This window comes from Harmonia axyridis, chromosome 1 (genome assembly GCF_914767665.1).
Source record: "Harmonia axyridis chromosome 1, icHarAxyr1.1, whole genome shotgun sequence".
NCBI classification, from domain to species: domain Eukaryota; kingdom Metazoa; phylum Arthropoda; class Insecta; order Coleoptera; family Coccinellidae; genus Harmonia; species Harmonia axyridis.
In genome coordinates this window covers 45,164,722-45,188,741 of record NC_059501.1, presented here as the reverse complement: position 1 = coordinate 45,188,741, position 24,020 = coordinate 45,164,722, and the positions used below count along the sequence as shown (strand labels likewise).

The 24,020-nt window shown below is 34.6% G+C and overlaps 2 protein-coding genes across 2 annotated transcripts in view; both read right to left on the bottom strand.

The window, feature by feature from the left end:
• Positions 1–5,241: 5,241 nt before the first annotated feature.
• The window catches only part of LOC123677006, a 135,007-nt gene continuing 116,228 nt past the window's right edge, over positions 5,242–24,020 (bottom strand). The window contains exons 7-8 of the mRNA XM_045613394.1: positions 14,620–14,744; positions 5,242–5,448 (exon numbers count right to left, since the gene is read on the bottom strand). Coding sequence (XP_045469350.1) covers positions 5,315–5,448; positions 14,620–14,744 — 259 coding nt within the window. The 3' untranslated portion in view covers positions 5,242–5,314. The remainder of the gene's footprint in view (positions 5,449–14,619; positions 14,745–24,020) is intronic.
• Positions 19,311–21,798, bottom strand: LOC123676999 (piggyBac transposable element-derived protein 3-like). Its single transcript, XM_045613380.1, has 2 exons — positions 21,565–21,798; positions 19,311–21,363 (listed from the first exon to the last, which is right to left on the bottom strand). The coding sequence occupies exons 1-2, from the start codon at positions 21,579–21,581 to the stop codon at positions 19,497–19,499; spliced, it is 1,884 nt and encodes a 627-aa protein (XP_045469336.1). The 5' UTR covers positions 21,582–21,798; the 3' UTR covers positions 19,311–19,496.

The following is a 24,020-nucleotide window of genomic DNA, read 5'->3' as shown; positions in this document are numbered from 1 at the left end:
GCCTTGTCGGTCATATGCCAGAAATCATATTCAAAATGTAATGCCACAAGATTTTTTTGGGTTCTGAATCCGAATCTGAGGTTTAGCACCAAAATTCTGTGACGGAACATTAAAAAAAAAATACAAAAAAATTTAATCTTCTGACGTTTTCTTCCATAAAATTTTTTGTCCGAAAAACCTGGCTCAAACGATAGTTCAAAATTTGCGTATTATATCTATCTCTGCTAAAACTCAGTTGATGGGGTAGTTTCAATTTCTTCGATTTATTATCTCTGTTTCTGGGGTATAGAATTCGAATCTGAAGTTTGCCACCAAAATTTCATGATAAAACATTGAAAAAAATGCAAAAAAGGTGATAACTATCATTTTTTACCGGTTTTTTGCATATAAACTTTCTACTCATAAATTTGAATTTGAGTACTCTGTTGTATAAATACTACGACGGTATTTTTTTTCCTAAATATATTTATAGGAATCGATGTAAAGAAATAAACTAAATTTCAAAAAGTGATTTTTAAAATGCTTTCTTTCTCAAAACATACTTGAAAAATAAAACTAGTGAAAATAGACTGAATGGGTTGGCTCTTTCAAAGTTGATATATTTTAAAAAAAAACATAAGATTTTTTTTATAATATGTAAACCCCCACCCCCCCGAAACTAAAACCTGGCTACGCCCGTATCAACAATATTTGATTTCGAAATAGAATATAAATAAACTATAGATGCAATGCCAAGACTTTTTTTACAGATCTTTTTTATATAGCTCGATATCATATAATGTCGGTCATTCTCCATAGAATTTTTGAAATTCATCATCTGAGCTATGAACACATTATTTCAATTATCTGCAGGAAACGTATTTATTTAAAAACCCAATTATGAAATAATTCTTCATTCATAGATTTATATAATCCTATGATCACCACTGTCAAAAGATTCAGGTAAAAATCCATCAATCAATAATTCAAAATAGTGTACCTTCCACCTTCACCCTTGAATATACTTGGCAAACTTTTTGGTTTTTCTTTCTAGAGTCCACTGCTGAATAAGGCTGGTTTTAGAGTCACGCTGACCGTCGGGGCTGACAGGCCAATATGTATGATTACTTATGAAGCGTTTTAGAAAAACGCTGACGGCTCAGCGCTGACCACCGTCAGCGCTGAGGAATCGAGCGCGTACGCGCCACGCGTCAGCGCCGCTGATCAGGCCACGCTGACGCGCTACCGAGCTCAGGGAGCGTTACTGTATTACGTAAAACGTACGCGCTGACGAGGACAGTCAACGCATCAATGAATCGCGATATTGTTACTGGTTTTTTGATTGAAGTTGTGGTTGGGCATGACTGTACCTCACGACGTTCAGCGTGACTCTGAAACGAGTTTCTAGTTGCTACGTGCTGAGCGCTACGCGCGTAGGCTTCAGCGCTGACGGTCAGCGTGACTCTAAAACCAGCCTAAGACTGCTATTTACAAATAACCAAGTTTCATCCAGATAAATGAAGATTACATTTTGTTGCAAATATTCTCTGTATTTACCATAAAATTGTACCCTACTTATTATATTTGTCTGTGTATCAATAAAAATTTTTCTCTTATTAACAGTTTTGAACTTGTAACCAATTAATTTTATGTAATGTTGTCTTTGTTTGATTAAAATCCAGATTCTTTTTGGTCAAATATTTTATTCAGACTGGTATATTCATTGCTTCTGATTACAATAAAATCATTCAATGATTCTTTGAAGGTGAAATCATATTGCACAGGTTTTCTTTCACTGATAATCTGACTTTCCTTCTTCTTTTTTCTAACAGTACTGGGAGAAATACTCGATCAAATTAACTAATCAATGTGTGTTCAAAATTGATACAACTTCAGATTTCAAATAGCCCCGTTTTCCAGAAACATCAAATAGGCAGTCGAACTGATATATAGAATCATTTTTGCCTTATGACATATACCTCGTTTTCGAAGCATAAGTGAGATACAGAGTATGCTACGTCATTTCTGACCAATATTTTATTGAGTGTGGTCGGTTATGTATAACCTTTGAAGTTACGATTTTTGGTCAAAATAGAATATTTTCAAGTACTCAATTTAGAAAAGGTAAAGAACCTTGAAAAAAAAATTCAAAATGGCGGAAAACCTGCAACATTTGAAATTTTTTTTCCTCGGTGGTTGGACATGCTCCACCATATATTGTTCGACAAACAGCCGTTCACTGTTATGATCTGTGGTATTATAGATGAGATTTTATCTCTTGCAGCTGGATATCAGCCTGATTAGTTGATTTCAGAAAGAGGTCATACTGGCCACAACCCGAGTTGTTCCTTACTAGCTCCTGAGAAAGCCTTGTCTACAGTGTGGACCGGCTGCTTAAGGGTGTTCAATACCTTGTTCATACCACTGCTATTTCAGTGCATTCCAATTCCAAAGTACAGGTCGGATTCATTTCATTTTCTGAGTGAACAATGACGTGATAGTGAACTTGAAGGTCTCGTCTCGATTTTCAAAAAAAAATCGATAGTATTCCGAAAATTGAACTTTGAAGAAATTAAACACTTTCTTTAAATGACTATTCAGCTTTAGAGAGACTTCTCCTTTCAAGTAACTCATCCACAAATGTTCAGTGATATTATGAGTTTTGAATTGGTGCAAGCATTTTTTTAAAATTGCTTGATTTGCTCTAATTGTAGATGTTTTTCAAATAGAATTATGCTTTTTGGAACGCCTCCCAAAGGTTTACGCCTTTTTGCAACATGAACGCCAATAGAATCTTGGACTGTATTTTATGGCTCGAGATGAATGACACTCTTATGATTTACGAGGGTAGGGTTTCTCTGATTGGCTAAAATTGTGTACATTACTAGTTTATGACAATATTGCACTGAAGAATAGGGATAGGTAGAAAACTTGTTATGAAATCATTGTTAGAATTACAAACGATACTGTTCCTAAAATATATATGCTAGCTGATTTTATTCGTAATGATGTCTGGAGAAGTACATTTTGAGCGCTTAGTATCATAAAGAAAATTTCAAAAGTCATAAAGAAATTAAGATGAAAAAAAGGTATCTGGATTTTTGCCGAAATATGGAAAATTATCAATATTTGAGAAATCTAAAAAAAAATTCTCAAAAAAAAAAAAATTCTTTTGAAAAACTCCCTATTCCCGAAACTCTATCTACAATATTTGTCATTTAATTTAACCCTAAAAATAGGCAATTCTTGATTAAGAAAATTTTCTCGTACTTCCTCCATTAATATTAACTTGAAAAAATTTATAGTAAACATTTTTCGCTTCGTGAAGCCATTCTTGTATACATACCTCCTTGAAAATTTCATGTCATAAAAGTTTAAGAAATTGCAAAATTTTTCTATAAATAATTTTTTTCGTTAACAAAAAATGAAAAAATTATGTAATGCAATGTAAAGTGATGTGCGTTTTTTCTTTTTCATCATCATATACCGTTTCTCCATCAGCGAATGACATCTTTTAATCCAAAAAAAATCTGCCGGACGCAATGGTTGCAGTCAAACGATCACATAAGACAGTTACACTCACAGAAAAGTCTAGCTATCAGGTGGATAAAGGAGAATAACCTTCCCCTTGAACATTTATAGCTTTTGAAAGGGCTTAAAGACAACGCAATTGATATAGATGCATCCAAAAAGGTCCAAACTAAAATTGATATGTATTTTTCAAGAAAGTAGAAGATATTTCATTTTGCATACATACATAATATGTATGTATACAATATTATAAATACCTACATGTACATATTTACATAACGTGTTACATGTACTTGAGTGTTTTGTTCAGTTTTGTTTTATTTTATGAGAAAATAATATTTTTTTTTGTGACCTGATTAATAAACCTTTTTTTGATCATTTATAAGTTGCTTCATTTCATAAATTAAAATCACTCCAGTAATCCGGACGCCACCATAATCCGGGCAGGTACCGGAACGAAATCTGCCCGGACTACTGAAGTTATACTGTACATGGCTGAGCGTAGCGTGGCTGGGAATTCAGCTAAGGTAGTCAATCACTACTTCGTCGCCTAGTAAAACAAATTATTGTGTGAATTTTATTTGGCAATAACCCTTTTCATCCGATTTCGATGAAACAAAGCTTGAATATTGAACTTAGATGAGCTGAATATATCTGTAAAAACCCAAAGTGACACCCGATAGACAGAACAAAATACAACTTTTCATTCCTATTCTGTTATTCTTTTCTTATTGCCCTCACTAATTTTTTTTCACGACTTATAATACGTGTCAAATGTCAAATAATCATTCGAATAATCATTCTGAATTTCAGGAGAATATCAAAAATTCTCATCTAGATAAAGAGACCGACAACAATAACCTAATAAATCGCATATCTTATATTCCTATACACAGTGTTGTGGCCTCCAAAGGCGCATAAAATGAGAACTCAAAAGCTTTTCGAATTTTTTCATTCTAGAAATCTCAATATCCAAATTTTTCTGATTTTCTCTGTGAAATCATACAACCAGAGATGATCATATATTTTTTCTCAATTCGAATAAATTGCTATTTCTATTATCCATACTCAAAATAAGTCCATGACAGTGGTTCATTGTCATTTCTAACTTCACAATATTTTCAGCGATTTTCTTATTTAGTATTATATACCTAAACAGTGGCGTACCCAGACATAAGCCTTGGAGGGGGGATAAAGGAAAAAATATCAAATTTTCCTTCTTTTGAAGAAGTTTTCCAAAGAATTTTGCTTACTCATAATAAGATTGTGATATATAAGGTTGTTACATATAATGGATATTCCTCCTGGGGGTATATATCCCTCTTATCCCCCCTAGGATACGCCACTGTATCTAAACTGAACTGAATTTCTAAAGTTTACAGAAGCACAAATTTACTCTTTGCTGGGCTTCATCGAGAGTTGAGATTTTATTAGGGGCAATAAATACCAAACAGGCGGTTCTTCAAGTTGAATGGGTGTGTCAGGTACAAATCTACCAAAAATTTTCGGGTAGCTCCATCTAGCGGAATTGCAGTTTCAGCGCAAAGTAGTCTACAACCTTAAGAACGGCCCGTTTGTCGGTGGTAAAAAAAAATCTATATCAATGGAAAGGAGAGGCATTTTTCTTTTCTATCGCATGTCTCACACGCAATTGAGTGTTTCGGGTTATTTAAAATGAGTAGTTGAATAAATATGATTTGATGGCTGAAAGTCGGAAAGCATTTAAATGAGTGACAATGGAAATATTTTTATTAACATGAGGTATGTTTTTTCATGCATATAAATCATTAATTTTAGTTACATTTCAATAATTCTTGGCTATTCGGGTCGAACAAGTCTCGAGATGATAGTCAATATTGAAACCCCAGGTTTTTGTGTGTTGAGTTTTATAAGTAGCAGCCGATATGAAATAAATGTGAAGAGGTCCAGGTGGAAAAACTGAAAAACAAAATCATTAGAATTTCTGAATTGAAATCTCAACATTTTTTATACATATATTAAAATCATTGTTATTATTCATGAAAATCGGGATGAAAGATAATCAAAGCGTCAATATATCATCAATTATGTTCATTTGGAACGAAGAGAAGTCCAGAAAAAAAGATAGATAATCAATATCGAAATCGCGGATTTTCCTTGCGCTGGTTATTAATGATAAGTTCTTTATGGAGGGATAAAGTTAAAAAAACTGAATGTGAAATCATCCAAATAAATCCTATTCTCAATTTGAATCGTAATTTCATCTGCTTGGGCCTTAGCTGCGTATTTGGGCAGAGAAAGACTAGGGTGGAATGCTGAGTTTTTCAAAACACTGAACAATCTGGCGGTAAAAGCCTTCAGATTCTCTGCATTGAAATCGAATATTGAAGTACCATTTCCTTGTCCACGAGATATTATCAATTATCATTTGACGCAAGTCTTGGTAACTTGTTTTCTTTATTGGTTACAAAAACATGCGAAATAGTAAGGGTACTACCATCACCTAATCGAATCTACAACAACTATTTTGTGCTCCTTTTTCACATATTCAATTAATTAAAGTGGCTTATCTGAGGCGAATACATAGGTATAGTATATCCAAAGTCACTTGAACTAGTCCATAAAAACGTTTGAACATAGATGTCCGGATGTCCCTTTGAAGTGGATACCGGGATTTATTTGAAAGTATTGTTAGGCATTAAATTCACTGGCCCCAAAGGAATTCCTGGAAACTTGGACAACCCTTGTATAATCGAAATATTCCACTTCCTTCAAGTGACTTTGGATGTACTATATCTGAATTTATTAATCCCTCTGATTTTAAAAACACACTCATTCCTGAATAAAATAGTTCAATCTTTCACGGTATCTCAATTTCATGTCTCAGAATTGAAGAAGTTAATATAAAAATTGACTAGGGCAGGGAGAGTACCTAGAGGCACGAGAAGAGATAAAATGGCGAATCGAATATCACATTGTATCTAAGAAAAGTTAAATACAGTAGAATATTTGAATCGCCTTGTCATCTCGTCGCATGCATTTACCCTCCCGAGATGAAACATCACAAAATTTGAAATTATGAGAATAAAAGCTCCTTCAAACCGACGCGGCGAATGCGAATATTCGTACCGCATCTGGCGTCTTGGTTTATGGGAGCCTTAGGGATGAAGATATAGTGGACCAGGAAGAATAAAGACACTCGGCGAGGTAAGAGAGTGATTCGAATATCGTACTGTTTATGAAGAGGAAACTAACTATATGGTATGCTTTTTTATTTCGAATACAGTAGAATATTTGAATAACCATATTTTTGTATTCGAAATATCAAAAAATAATTTTAACTGAAAGAACTATCGGCCATATTGCCATCTCTACAAACTCCTTACTGAAATCATTACTAACCGACTGACTCACAAGTTTTATTCTTACCAACCGATAGAGCAAGCAGTATATCGCAGGGGTTTCAGCACCATTGACTATCTTCAGAGTATTAAAACACTTATCGAAAAAACAACAGAATACAACGTGCCTCTACCTTTATCTTTCATAGATTTTCAAAAAACTTTTGATTGCATTGAATCGTGGGCACTTGTGAGAGCAACGGATGACGCGAGGATAGATTTTCGATTCACTGATCCTTTGCAATACATATACAAAAATTCCATTTTCCATGTCGAGTTAGGGGTGTATGTCAGGGTAATACGGTATCTCCCAAATTATTCACCCTTGCTTTAGAGAATATATTCAAATTACTACAGTGGGAAATGAAAGGTAGGTATCAACATCGGTGGAGCTCACTTGAATCATTTACGATTTGCGGACTACATTGTCCTGATTAGCAGCAACGTTGAGGAACTAACTGTGGGGAGGATATCTTTTTACACATAAAAAAGTTGGAGAACGTTGCGGAATAAATTTACCTTGGACACACAATAAGGTTGGGTAGAGAGAATCAGATAGCAGAACTGGACAGACGAATAATATTAACATGGTCAGCGTTTGGGAAAATTAAGTATACAGGGTGTTTCAAGTTCGACTGCCTGTTAGACGTTTCTGGAGAACGGGTCCTATTTGAAATCTGAAAATTCGGAATATAACATTGTTCATGATGTCCTATTCAGCTAAAACATTCACGAAGTTCAAGCACTTCCGGTTATACAAGAAATGAAAAATTTTTTTTCATTTTTTTTATTTTTTGTCTCAGATATTATCAAGATTTCCATTCTCAATTTCGCATTCCTAAAATTATTGCGTTAGTCCTTATAGTTTTCAAAATATTAAGAAAAACCCCAAAAAAGAGAGAAATTCCTTACAACAATCACGTTAATTTATTTTTACTGTGAATATCCTATGCGTATACTCAATTCACTTTCTCGAACTTGAATGATGTAGGAATATCGTGCATATCTTGAACTTGAGAAATATCATCACACGGCGTTTCAAATATTGTGCCAAAAATTGTGAACAAAATTCATAACTTTCGATTATCACATTAGAACCCTATTTTTTATGATTGCGTTGGATTCTACGGAGAAAAATAAGGGTAATTTCTAAAAATGATTATGCTCCCAAATTCAATAATTCAAGAGTTATTCGAGATTTTATGAATTTATGTTGCACATAGAGTCAATTTCATTCCATCTGTTTCCAGACAGACTAGCAATAATACTCTATGATCATAGAAATTTGAATGTTGATTTACAATACATGTGACAGGTGCTTTCGAAAGCTACACTAATTTGATTTCACTATTTCCGCTATTCAAATGACAAAATTCTGGATATACTTTTCTCTAGTTCTGTGACAAATCCGTTCATTCTGGCACATCTTGTGGAACAGAATAGAATAGAACGGATTTATCTATTATCTGTCAAATTTGTGATACACAACTGTTCTGCCAACCAACATTTCTCAATGCAAAAATCACTAAACGATATTTATGAAAATAATTCTATAATTTCAAATAGAATTCAGTGATTAGAGAAAATAATGTAAAATATTCGTACAGAACATTCTACCACTTGCTCATTTTGAACTTGTGGAAGAATATCAATACCTTCTGCACTTGTATTATAAATAACTTATATTATTGCATTCATCGTGAATATGGAATTCCATAGTCACGATGAATGCAATAGAATTATTGGTAGAACTCATCAAACATTAAATCAGATATTTTCTCATCTTCATCATTTGAATGAGAAGATGCAATATATCTTGAAAGGATGTTTCATACTTTGTAAATATCCATTATACTATATGATATGGAATCATGCAGCACTCATATGTGGTAAAGTTGATGAATATTCTATACATATAAAAAAGCGGTAGAATACATTTTATACTTTCGACATATATTCTCGTTAATTGGTGATAAATGTGGATATTTCTGATTGAATGCTCGATAAGTTCTCCAAACAATTCTGTTGAATTCACCGTGGATATGGAATAGATCCAGAATTTCATTATTTCAATAACGGGTTTTCATTTCGTGAAATCATAATCTACTAACTTCAATGATGAATACACCTGTCACTTTGAAATAATTGCATATTTTAATTTCTATGATCATAGAATCCTGCTTTGAAACGCATTCTAGAAACAGATTCAATGGAATTGACCCTACGTATACATAAATTCATAAAATTTCGAATAACACTTGAATTATTGAATTTGGGATCATAATCATGTTTGGGCACTACCCTTATTTTTCTCCGTAGAATCCAACGCAATCATAAAAAATAGGGTTCTAATTTGAAAATCGAAAGTTATGATGAAATTTTGTTCACAATTTTTGGCATAATATTCGAAACAACCTGTGTTGATATTTCTCAAGTTCAAGATATGCACGATATTTCTACATCATTCTAGTTCGAGAAAGTGAATAGAGTATACGCATAGAATATTCACAGTAAAAATAATTTACGAAATATAGAGACTATGGAAATTCTCCTTTTTTCTTCGGTTTTTTCTTAATATTTTGAAAACTATAAGAACTAACAAAAAATTTTAGTAGGGAGTAATTGAGAATGAAAATCTTGATTATATGTAATACATAAAATGGAAAAAAAAGTTTTTTTTGAAAAATTTATTTTCATTTCTTGTATAAACGGGAGTGCTGGAGCTTCGAAAATATTCAAGCTGAGTAGGGCATAATGAACAATGTCATATTCCGAATTTTCAGATTTCAAATAGGAACCGTTCTCCTGAAACGTCTAATAGGCAGTCGAACTTGAAACACCCTGTATATTTAAGAACAAGGATATCCCCATAAACCTGAAAAAAAAAGTTTATGACACCTGTGTATTGCCAGTGGTGACATATGGCCTCGAAACAATAACTCCGATAAAAAGTCAGCAAGCAAACTACGTGTAATGCAGAAAGCAATGGAGCGTGCGATGCTGGGTTTGAGTATCAGAGACAAAATACGAAATGAAGAAATACGGCGCAGAACAAATAAACAAATAATAATAATAATAATCTACTAGATACCCTCAAAATTTTACAGGGAGTGTCAAAGAATTGTATGATAATCTACATCATAATATGAAAAAATGTATAAATCAGACAATAGCTTATTAGCTATTGTCTGATTTATACTATTTATATTATATAAAATTTACAACAACCAATTATAAAACATACTATTACACATAGGTACGAACTGAAACACAGAAAGATAATGACTAGAACTGGTACCTCATAAATTCATCCATTGAATAAAATGCACATTTAGTGAGAATGGCTTTAACTTTCCGCTTGAATGTTTTATAATCCAGTGATGTTAGGGATTGTGGAAGTTTGTTTTTATTCCATTGAATATGTGCGTGTTATGAGTCTTCTTCACTCTATGTCTTGGGGCAATAAAGTTGTTCCTAAACCTGGTCTCATGATTCTGAACCGCTGAGTGTTTGTGGAAAGTATCATGATTTTTGTGTATATACATAAGACTCTCCAGTATATAGCAGCCTGATAAGGTAAGTATACCATATTTCTTGAAAAAAGGTCTACAGCTAGTGGTATAGTCCACTCCCGCTACCAACCTTACAGCTTTTTTCTGTTTCAGAAACACTCTTTCTGCCTCTGGAGATGCACCCCATAGAATGATGCTGTAGGTCATCCTACTATGAAAATGTGCGTGGTAAGTAAGTAACGCTTCTTTTTCGGTGAGCAGGTTCTTAATTCTTCTTATTGAGAATAATGCCGTAGAAAGTTTCTAACTTAATTCAGTGATGTGCAGATGAAGCAGATGAATAGTTTCCGGTTCATGACGTTTTGTGCTCACAACCAACTCCGAGTTTTCTCATCGTTCACTTTCATATCATTGGAATTGAACCATTGGATAGCATCTCTGACTGTTTCATGGGATTTATTCAGGAGTAGATTTTTTTCTTTGGCTCTGTTCAAAAATGTTGTATCATCAGCGAAGAGGATCTCATCATCTGCACCAACGTTACATATCAGATCATCGATATATATTAGAAATAGGATGGGCCCAAGCACCGATCCCTAGGGAACTCCTGCGGTAACCTTCATCCCCGAAGACCGTTTACCTTCCAAATCTACTATTTGGTATCTACCCTTGAGGAAAGACTCCAAAAAATTCAAAACTGGGCCTCTCATACCGATGTACTCCAATTTACTCAGGAGCTTATCATGGTTGACACGATCAAATGCTCTACTCAGATCCATGCAGGTCAGCATCACATCATCTGCATCATCCAATGCCTTCATGATGTATTCAATAATGTGGACCAAAGCCCTGGTAGTAGACCTTCCCTCTCTGAAACCATGCTTGAAACTGCCAAGCAACGAGTTTTCTTCCAGAAACGCGACCATTCTAGTTTTGAGGAGGGTCTCAAATATTTTTGAGACAACTGGCAGGATTGATATTGGTCTATAGTTCTCGTATAGCTCCTAATTACCGTTTTTGTGTACCGGTATTACTCTTCCGGAAAGAACTGATTGCTGGAAGCAATCGTTTATGAGGCAAGAGATGGGATCAGCAAGACAATCGATAACTTCCCTCAGCATCTTCACGGAGAAGCCATATACATCTTGCTAAGATTTATTCTTCATTTCTGAAAAAACCTTCAAAACTTCCTATGGTTTTGTGGGGGTCAGAGAGAAGGAGCGTGAAATTTTACACCTTTTATTTTTTGAAAGTTTTTCACTGGATTCTGGATTGGTGTTAGTTCCAGTTAAGTTTTCCGAAATAGTTGAAAAATACCGGTTGAATATTTTCTCTGACAGTGATGAAAGGTATACTTTTCCTGTCTCTGATTTTAATTTTGAGTTTATCACCTGCCATATCGCGCATATTTTTTGAGTCATTAATAAATTTCGAATTTTTATATTTGACGGTATCATTTAAAAGCTGTTTAAATTCATCTTTCAATCTCATGTATAATTTCTTGGAACTATCATCTCTCTTTACCTCATATATTGTATATGCTGCATCTAGTTTATTTTTAATAGCCTTTATTTCTGGTGTATCTGAGAATTTTTTGTAACATGAATTTACAACTTTCTTTTTTCTTTCAGGAAAGCACTGATTGAAATGATGTGTTATAATTAGGTGGAAGTTCCTGAAAGAATTTAGGGCTGAGCTCATCCGAACACATCCCCAATCAACGCAGCTGTTCACGAAAACGGTTAGTATTATTCTTATTTATAATACGCACCAACTTATACTTATGGTTTTCAGGGATTTTTGCCTGCTGTATGTCCAGTCTCTGCGCCAGATGGTCCGATAGGTGATAATTAATTGTGGCTGATGTATAAAAGGAACGATTTAAATTAGTGAAAACATTGTCGATACAATTTCTTGAAGTCTGTGTAACACGTGATGCCTGATCAAAGATAACATGTACTCCGTATGTATGAGTGTTTCTTTCACCTTTAGTTCATCACTGTTTAAAGTTTAAAGTTTATATTGAAATCGCCTGCTATCAATACATTATGATTTGGTTTACCGGCAATGATGTTCAGTGTTCCATCTAGCCGATCAAAAAACAAATCCAAATTTCCCTGAGGGGATCTGTAAACGCATAGATAATTTGTTTTTGTGGACTCTTCAAATATTCCACACATTTCGATATCCTTTTCAATTGATAAGTTATTTATTGTTTCCACTGGTTCAAATTGAAAATCCTCCCTTACCAGTATTACGCAACCGCCGTGCCTGAATGTACTACGCGCGAAGGCATTCGCCACTTTAAAATTGCGAATATTCACACCTTTTATTTGATCTTTGTTCATTCAATGTTTGGTTATACATGCCACTTTGTAGTTGTCAGTGTTCAATACATTCTCGATCATGTCAAGTTTATTGCCCAAGCACTGTATATTGATATTCAATATTGCGTCACACCCGAAATCAGTTGTGGTTGTAGCTATTTTCACTTCGTTTTTAATATTCCTTTTTTGTTGTTCCTCAAAAAAACCGAAAACGCTTTACTACCACGCCCATAGGCCAATTTTCGGGATTATAAAGATCTTTCACGAGTGATAAACTCGCTCCAATTTTGAAATACACGCTGTGTGCTGTGTCACGCTTTGGGAGTTTCTCGATAGAAAACTCCTCCCCTGGAAATTTTTCTCTCAAGTGATTCTCGATTTGGGACTCATTTACATTTTCATTTACACGCCCTACATACATCCAAGCACGTCTGGGTGTACCAATAAAATTTGATGAACCAGCACCAGCCCCTGTCACCTCCATTACTTTTTTCTTCACAACATGTTTGTCCCGACTGAACTTATTTTTTTGCGAATTCATATCTTCTATGTTTGATACAAAATTTCTATCAGCGTTTTCTGCTTGGTAAGTAGTACTCCTAACCGCCGCTGTACCCTTTTCCCCTTTTGAGATCGGCTCTGCAGATTTCTTCCTAATGACAGGAATAACGTCTTCAGCCACAAAAGTTTGCTTTGTAGATTGTTCATTCGGGATTGCTTTCATAGATGGTTCCGCCAAATTGGTTTTTTCTATTTTCTCGAGATGATATGTCTTATTACATTTAAAGCAAGAGATAACATTTTTTACTTCTTTGAGGCATTTATTGCACGTATTTTCAACACTGTTATTGTTTCTCGGTGCCATCTTTATTCTGATTTCAAAGGTCGTAGACATAATCCACCGTGTTGCAGATTTGAAATGGCGGTGGGTCGTACATGTGGCTCGTCAAGATCCTATTAGATGGACCAATAAAATTCATTGGCGTCCCAGACTAACAAAACGTAATGTGGAAGACCCCAAAAACGATGTCTAGACGAATTCAAAGAACGGTACAGGTACCGGTGAAAAGTTATCCACATCCACAAGTACACTCCGAGCCAAAAGTAGGGTCCAAGCAAAAAAAAGGTATATTTATGATTTTCATTGAGAAAATGGATAGTAATTTATTATTTGAATCCAGCAATACATACTTTTCATATTTTTTCCTATTCTTGATAATTTTTTACCTATTCAGAGGGTTGTTAATGTTGTTATAGAATAGCGTTTCTAGATAAAAATTCATAACTTTTTTTAAGGAAGGAGTACCGTTTTATGCTTTCAGTATTTGGTAAACAGAGGAAAACAGAAGCAAAACCTACCTCATATAGTTTGTCAGGCCTAGGGAGGGAGGAAACTGCGATTTTGGGGGTATTTTCTACTAAAAAATTCATAACTTTTTTGTTTGAAAGAGTACCGTTTTCTGCTTTCAGTATGTGATAAACAGAGGAAAACTGAATCGAATAGCATAGTTGATATAGTTTTGTCAGGCCTTGGGAGAGGGGAAACTGCGATTTTGGCGGTGTTTTCTAGATAAAATCCATAACTTTTTCAAATGAAGGAGTACCGTTTTCTGCTCTTAGTATGTGGTAAACAGAGGAAAACTGAATCAAATGACATACCTCATATAGTTTGTTAGGCCTCGGGGAGGGGGGGGAAATACGATTTTGGGGGTATTTGCACTATTTTTCATACAACAGTGAATGATTGGACGGTCCTGCTATTCAGGGAAATTTCTCATTGACCCCGAGATTCAAACTATCGTTCTACGGTTCTGTACCGCGGACCCTTATCACTGGACTAACCTGTAGAATCTAGAAACCAAATATGAATTGATAAAGGGAATAACTCACTTGATACTTCTTCGGCATTGCACCATTTGGAATTATCAGTTGCTTCTGGGGCGAAAATATAATCGGTTTCACAAGTTTTTGATGTCCCTGCATCTTCCTTGAGAGTCATATAAAGAGGGGTGAATCTGAAATTCATACGGAATGTTAATTGTGTTTGTTGTTTCTGATAACATAATACTCATCAATATTTACATACACATAACGTACCTATTGGTAATTTTGGACCCATTCCTACTTAATTATTGTGTATACGACTCTGATTTTAATGAAAATGGAACAATGAAAAGATAGCTATGGAAAGAAACATAGATGCTCGACTATTTCACCCATGTCAACTCCGGCGTTTTCCTATGTGTTTTCAGATCTAATCTAATAAAATTCCATTTTGAAGTGTTGATTATAAAGTTAAAGGAAAAGTATATGAAACACTTCTGTTGGTGGAACCTTGTATATTTAATCATCTGGTAACATATATCGGCATATTCGCCATTATCATACCAAAGATTCTGAAAAAGTTTATACTCTTAAGCACAAAATCTCAAGTTGAGCAAAAAACTTGAAGAAAAGGTGAAAAAGGTGGACAACATAATGCTACAGTTTGGTTAATTGCTCACTGAAACTTACGATTTTTAAGATTCCAAAGTCATATGGTAAAACATCGATTAAAATATATACAAGTCACAAAGTGAAAAATAAAGATCAAAAATACCAAGGTCAAAAAGGCATAATGTGACTAGTCAAATAATATAAAATGACAAACATATACAAAACAAAACTGACGTTAATGCTGACGGATTTTTCTTCTTCCAATCAAGGTTGACTCAGGTGTTGACTTTCCTTACGATGCAGTAGCGTCCTCGAGGAGCATCAATATAAAATTTTATGTGTCTTTAAAATTGTTTGATAACATAGCATTTAGTGTCTTGTATTATGTGTTCTTGATATGTTCAAAAATTTACACCTCCTCTAGAATGTCTTGTTTGTAGCCAAATTCGCAGTGATGAATTAGTTTAGTGTTGTCTTTCATATCAAAGTTATGTCTTCTTCCCTTAAATGACAACCGAAGATAAATTTATCATTGTTTGGGTTCCTTGTCCTCGTCCGAATGGATCTACCACTTCTTCCCACATAGACTACATTGCAGCCTGGTTCGCCGCACTCCAATCAGTAGACGCCACGTTTGTCTAGATTCAATTAGATAGATTGAAAACTCTAAAGTAACGTTTAAATCAGGTTACATCTTGAGTCAATTTATAATAAAGAATAAGTTCCCTATCGATAACCTAGGCAAACCTGGTGTCTACAGATCGGAGTGCGGTGAACCAGGCTGCAATGTAATCTATGTGGGAAGAAGTGGTAGATCCATTCGGACGAGGACAAGGGAACATCTAACTAGCGCCAGGAACCCAAACAATGATAAATCTATCTTCGGTTGTCACTTAAGGGAAGAAGAACATAAGTTTAATATGAAAGACAAAATTCATCACTGCGAATTTGACTACAAACAAGAAATTCTAGAGAAGGTAGAAATTTTTAAACATATCAAGAACACAGAAAAACGAAAAAGTTTCAGTGAGCAATTAATCAAACTGTAGCATTATGTTCTCCACCTTTTTTTTCTTTTCTTTAAGTTTTTCCCTCAACTTGATATTTTGTGCTTGAGAGTATAATTTTTTTCAGAATCTTTGGTATGATAATGGCGAATACGCCGAAACATGTAACCAGATGATTTAATATACAAGGTTCCACCAAGAGAAGTGTTTTATAGACTTTTCCTTCAACTTTGTTTTCAGATCTGTTTGTGTGATGTGAAAGTTACATTACACAAATCATGTTGGAAAACATCAAGAACAAAGAAATGAGCTTGTTGCAACCATGTTGAGAAGATGTAAATCAAGGATTCCGAAGAAGCGGTTTCAAATCAGGAATATGGAATTGAGGCTGAGAATGAGTTCTTAAAAATTCAATTAAAATTACTAACCGCCCTAATGGAGGAGATAAAGAACAAGAATCAGATCCTGATGATGAACAATCAACTACTTCTAGAAAATATGAAGGTTATGGGTGATAAACCACAAAATAACGCATGTAAACAAACCGAATTTAAAAATCGAATGAATACAAAGGCTCATGTTCCTTTGACAGCTAACGCAGAAACTCCGTTATTGAATTCTGTGTCAATGTCACTGTCAGAAAATCTGTCACTATCAGATAAAGTGGTAACAAAAACAATGCGAATACAAATGATCCCGCCAACAAAATTGATAAGCCTCAAGAGAGAAATTTCAGTGGAAAATGGTGAATAATAAGAGATCAAAAAAAAAAAAAAATGATGATAACTCAACTGTAAACATTACAAGAAGAAAACCCAAAGTATAACCTGCACAGGAAATAACACAAAGAATGGTAAGATCAAGGGAGCCATAAAGAAAAAATGATTATACATTGAAAGAATTGCAGGGAATGACATAACAGAATCAGACATAAGAAACTTTCTATCTGATCTTCTCATAGTATAGGATCCCGATATAAAACGACCTTCACCGAGATGCTTATTTGATAAAACGTATTTTATATTTAATTTAACATGTCAATAAATATATCGCATATGGGTTGCCTAACAAATTTTAGTCCAGAGTAGGTTTAATTAATAATTAAAAAAAAATTTTTTTTCGAACTTTGCACCGGTTTGCTTATTAGATAAATTCTATACCAATCGAAAGTATGAAGCCCATAGAATGTGCAAACGTTAGGTTGCCTATTTTTTTCCGGTCACAACTCTCGGGTTGCCAGGTATAAACAGGTCAATCTATACTAGCATTTTGCAACGGTCTGACTATTTAATCAAAATCAATAAAATTAAAGATTATTTCATTATGAACACGGTGGTATAGGGTTGCCTGCGAAAAATCAGTCCAGAATCCCGGTTGTCGAATTTTAAAAAGTTAAATATTGCTGCGAGAGAGGACACAGCATAGCAGCTGTTTGAAGTCCGTCCAGTGAAAGAAAGAGAGTGCGCATGCTATTTCGTTAAATCTAGTCACAGAGTCAGAGAGTGTTAGCGCCATCTATTGTGATGTGGTTGACCTAATAATGAACAAAAATAATAAAATAAGTGATTAATATCAGAAATAAAATGAAGATAATTTTAGTATAATTTATCATAATAGTATAGCTAACACAACGCTGTTGTGGTCGACTGAAGTTTTAGTAGTTTTAATTTGTTGTCGGTGTAAATTTTCATAGTTTCCGATTGTTCACATTCTTGTTGCCATGTGTTTTACAGATATCTATTTTAAGATATTTGAGTTGTGAATTTTACCATTTTTGACATTTTTAAGATTTTAATGATATGACTAGGAAGTTTTGTTATGAGGTAACTCTCATTTTTATGGTTCTGCCTAATTTTGCATTGTTAGGTTCAGATTAATTGTAAGTCCAGATTTAGTTAACTAATGAGTTTTTATATATTTTTTCGTATTGTGAAGAAAAAAAATTGTTTCCAGTGCTCTGAAGATGGTCATATAAATGACCGAAAGCTAGGCCAAGTTTAATAGAGAAATTAATAAGATCCTTAAGTGACTTTATACCCAATACATTATTCATTCGATATTGTTACAAAGTCGATAATTCTATTCTTGCAAATCAGCACTGTTAGATCTGACTCACTTAGATATCTCGTATTCAACACCATTAACTATACTTTCTTTTTAACCAGATTTATCGAAAAACACGTGAGTTACATCCACCACTTTCAGTCATCGACCCTAGTATGGAAAAACACGTAACGGCCGTCAACCGTCCCTTTACCTTCCTTGACCACCAGATGGACTAATTGTCCTCTATAGGAGTTTGTCTATAGGCCGCTAGAAGGACTCATCGTCCTTCATACGCTAGTTCGTCTATTCACCGCTAGATGTACCAATTGTCCTCTATAATCTAGTTCATCTAGCTGCCGCTAGATGGACTAATCGATTTGTTGTAGCCATGTTTAAAAAAAAATTACACAGGGTGAACTCTAACACCCCCTCCCATGCCGACAAGGTAAAAGAGAGAACATTCATTAAAATCGTTTTTTTTTCTTTCTTTTTTTTTTTTTTTTAATCCGAATTTTCGCTTCAGAATACTATTTCGCTGCAAATCGAGTTGGTTCTTTATTTGAAAAGACAAAAACCTTATAAGTTTCAGCTATAGTAAAGTACGGTTTCATTTTGTTCTTAATAATTAATAATAATTGTTCAGGTTCCAAGTACCTAAAAAACTTTCATTTTTCTTTCTTTAATTTCAGACTTAAATTTATTTTAGTTAATTTTGGTTTGTGGAATGAGAATGTTTTGTTGGAAGAAATTCAAGTTTTATTTCAATTTTTAGCGCGCATGTGTTGGTCAAATTTAATACCATACCTGCAGCGAACACATGTGGAGAAACCAGAGGGAGAAGTTTTCAGTTTTGGGTTTTCGATGTGCTGCAGAGAGAAAATATAAAATTTCTACAATTACCAGTGATTTCGACATTGTTAATGATCAGGATTGTGCCTTAAAATAGCAGGATAATTGAGGTTTACAAACAATCAGTGAAGGTAGGTCGATTTGACCAGTACTCGATTTATTTTCATTATTTTTTATACAGTCCATTAAATTCATAAATACGCCTCAGTCGGCGACATTGGTCCTTCGAGCCGGATTTTCTTTTAACCCTTCAAAGGCGGAATTATTATTTTTTCAAGAGAGCAAATTTAGCGATTCTATTGAGTGAATTCCATTTATCAGTGTTGGGTAGAATAAGAATTATGCATTTTTTTCCTTTATTTTTCTCAAAAAAATGGCGTAACCATATGGTCACACTAGCCCAATATGAATACAGAAATGTCGAACAAATTATTTAATGTGAAATATATAAAAACATTCCACACATAGTCCCAAATCACATTTATTGCACTGTGTTCGACCAACAGAGGAGCATCCTTCTCCGGCACATCTTCTCCTCTTGTTATTTGGAACTGGAACAACTAAGTGGTCCTTATGGTCATACCTGATATCATCCGAAATCCTATTCATGGAGACACTATTTCTACTCGTTGTTGGTCTTCCATATCTTTTTGGGGCAGTTTTAAACCTATTTAGGTATACCTTTACAATTTCTCTTCTGAAATTCAGATTAGTAATTGAATTACCTGCACTTTTATACTGTATCCATGCATTGTGTAATGCGGTATCTATAAGCCAAGTAAGTAACGGCCAATACCATTTCTTACTTCTGATACCTATTCTATGGCGCGCAATATCTTCGTCCATCCGATCTGTCCCACCCATATATTTATTATAGGCATTTATAAGACGTGGCTGGGGAATTTGAATAATTTTCTTCTCGGACTGTGAATATCTTTTCACCAAAGAAGTGGGTTCAATTCCATAAGAAGTTGAAGCCATGGTAACAGGGGCATTGTCAGTCCAACGCACTAGTATCACACCTTCATCTTTTGAAATTTTAGACTCGATAGAACCTCTTTTTTTTTTCTTCATGTCTAATTTAGAAGTTATTGGGCAGTCCTTTGGAACCCTATTTTCTCTAACGGTTCCTGTAACTCCATAGCCTCTTTGCTTTAGCTCCGTCAAAAGATTGAAACTCGTAAACAAATTGTCTGTATAAATTTGATAACGAAGATTTCTATCTGGCAAGGAGTCTAGCATTATTAGTAATGGAGAAGTAGCTTTTCCAAATTTATTGTCATATTCAGTAACCGACTTCGGATTACTTCCCTGATATATATCGAAGTTGATTAGGTAGCCGTTTTCGGCATTCAAACTCCATACTTTATAGCCAAATCTTATCGGTTTTCCGCGAATAAACTGTTTGCAGCTGTGTCTGCCATAGTATTTCACCATACATTCGTCGTAACTCATATTTTCTGTCGGCTTAAAATATTTCAAATAATTTTTTTGAAGTTTTTCAATGAGCGGCCTAAGTTTCCACATTTTGTCTTTGTAATTGGGTTTGGTATTATCGGCACAATGTAAAAAACGCATTATCTGTCGAAATCTGTCCCTACGCATTGCTTCCTTTACTAATTGATTTCCCATGTCCGATTCTGAATCCCAGTAAAAACATTTTCCGGGAAGAGAGTTATACCCGGTCAAAATAAGTATACCGATGAAACACTTCATTTCATCAGATTCTATTTTCGGATCTGGATGGTTTAGGAAGAGCGCATATTTATTTGATTCTTCTACTAACATACGAACAATGTCGTCGTCGAAAAACAATTCAAATAAATCTGTTGGGGATTTTCCTATAAAATTGGTATAGTCTGGCTGTGGAAATACTGCTGTCGTTTTTAGAAGATCGCCCTCGATCCAAGTTCTTTTGAGTGTTTCTTTCACTTTCTTCTGCGGCTTCTTCGTTGAATTCGTCTTTTTGGTGCTCTTGTTTGAACTAGTGCTTGGACCACATTTTTCAATCTGACTAACTTCACTTTCTAATAAACTATTGTCTCCTTCACTGCCTTCTTCATTTGAAACATCTTCGAAGCCAGTTATGCGCGAATTGTCAGAAAGTCGGATTTCTGCTGCAGTTGATAATTGGCCACGTGATAAATTATCCATTTCCCCGCCTTCTTCATCACCCGAATCTTCATCTGTCAGTACATTTGGTTCCGGCGGTGATATGTAAATGTCACACACACCATTGCTATCTTCTTCGTCGTTATATACTATATCTAAGGCTTCTTTGAGAGAGAAACCTCGCCTGAAACAAAAAATATCAATTTCTGCCAGATTCGGCTAGTGTCACCATGCGGTCACAGTCAAGTTTGCATCAAAGTTGATTTTGAACAGAGAAGAGATATTCAAATCTAATATATTCTTGAAATTCCTCACACATTTCACCAACTATTGAAACAAATATAATTAAAAGATATTCAGTTTGAAATAGAAATTTGATACTTACACAAATTTGGGATCCATTTTATTGCGAATACCTAACAAACACGGCAGTTCACCTCTATTACGAATGAGAAATCAGTGGAATAACAATGCGACACGTTCACACTACAAAGTTCCTAAGTCAACTGAATAAATATCATCGCTTCCTCACGTATACTAAGATATACGTACATATGTCAGCTGATTTTGTGCAGCGCTGTAGGTGTGACCATATGGTCACGGTAGCCTTTGAAGGGTTAATAGACGTTCTCATTTCAAAATTCCATCGTTTCAAATTGAAAATATTCATTTAATTTTGTTTTGCATTTGATAAGCAGCGGAAAGAGCATCAGAACTCTGTCCCATATTTCTCTTATCATAACTGCACATCTGTTTCATGTTATCTTGAATATTTTCATGCTCGTCGTCAGTACGAGAATTTTACGTTTGTTTTCATCCGGAAAATAAATTGTTTTTCATTTTTCAGACAATTTAATTTTATTTGCATACAAATATTTTGGTGAAGAATAAATATATTGAGGATAGACTCATTATATTATTGTTTTCTTTTTTTATTATCACGTCTTTGCAGAATATCGAATTTTATTCATTCATTTCGATAAAATGAGTGTCAATAAATTGAAACAAGCAAAAGCCTTGCGCCAACTTCAAATAGATGAAATCTTGGAAATACTAGCGCTCGCCCAACTTGCTGTAACTGATCAAAGTTTGCACGTTCGATTTAATTTGCGGTGTTCCAATTTAGATGATATTCTCGAAGAATTTAAAACAATGCATAATTCGATTATCTCCATTTTGTCAACAATCGAAAATCCAGATATGATCGCTGAAAAGGAGATAAAAACTAGCTTTATGGATAATTTCTTTACTGTCAAGACCATTTACACTAATTTATTCAACGAAGAAACCTCCTCGAATATTGATACAACGTCAACAACGCCAAATGTCAAGCTTCCAAAAATTTCTTTACCGACATTTGATGGAAGTTATAAGAATTGGCCTACTTTTTTCGACATTTTTAATAGTTTGATTCACACAAATTCCACCTTATCAGATATTGATAAATTTCAATATTTACTCAGTTCGTTGTCTTCTGAAACGAGAAATCTTCTGAAGGGATATCAGTTAACAAAAGAAAATTATCAATTAGCTTTCGAAACGTTAACTGAAAGATATCAAAACAAGAGGCTTTTAGCAAATTCTTTTTGGAAGGAAATATGTAACGCACCTAAACTAACCAATGAGTCAGTGGATGGTCTGAGAAATTTATTAGCAATATTTTCGGAGAATTTAACAGCTTTGAAAAATCTTAATTTGCCTATTGAAGATTGGGATTTTATTCTATTTCATTCGCTCATACAGAAATTAGATATAGCAACAATTAAGAGATTTGAGCTGCAAGAATGTTCCACAAAAATTCCTTCGTATCGTGCTCTTTATAAATTTCTCAAAAATCAATGTATTTCTTTAGAGTCACTTAAGTTCTCGGTTTCACAACGCGTGAATGCATCATCAAGTGATAAGCCTTATAAAAAAAGTTCAACATTTCTTACTCAGTCAAATTCGCCGAACAAATTTTCATGCAGCTATTGTAATGCTAACCATTCAATTTATAAATGCTCTTCTTTTCTCAATGAACCTCCATCAGCAAGATTGCAAATCGTTAAAGACAAAAATTGGTGTATTAACTGCCTTCATTCGGGACATAGAGTATCGGGGTGTTCGTCGAAATCTACTTGCCGTCATTGTCATAAGAGTCATCACACATTGTTGCATTTAGGGACAATTGATCCATCTCCTGAAACAATTGATCCTTGTAATGAAATTCCATCTACTTCCATGGTATGCACCTCTCAAGTGTTAACAAACATATCTGCATCGCCAGCTACTGTGTTGCTAGCTACTGCGCGGGTTGAAGTCTTAGATGCTCGAGGTCAATATCAAAATATTCGCATTCTTTTAGATCCAGGCTCCCAAACGAATATAATCACACAAAAATGCGTAAAAAGGTTAGGACTTGAATGTTTTAAAACCCCTCTTGCTATCTTTGGCCTTGGTGAAACATCAGCATCTGTTTCTGATTCCATAACATGTACAATTCGTCCGATAGGGTCCATAAATCCATCTTACACTATTGATGCAGTCGTATTGCCGAAGATTTGTTCTAATATGCCTAACAACTTTCTACCCTACCATGAGTGGTATTCTCTTTCTAATATCAAACTGGCTGACCCAACCTTTCATTCTCCTGGTCCAGTTGATATGCTAGTAGGAGCAGCTATCTTTCCTCTCATTCTGAGAACAGGTCGTTTGCCAGGTAATCTGAAACAACCTTCTGCGTTACAAACTGTATTCGGTTGGATATTGATGGGAAACACCTCTAGTCCATCAGCTAGCATCAGCTCTTTTCACTTAACAGCTAATTCTGTAATTGACTCAACGCTTAGACAATTTTGGGAA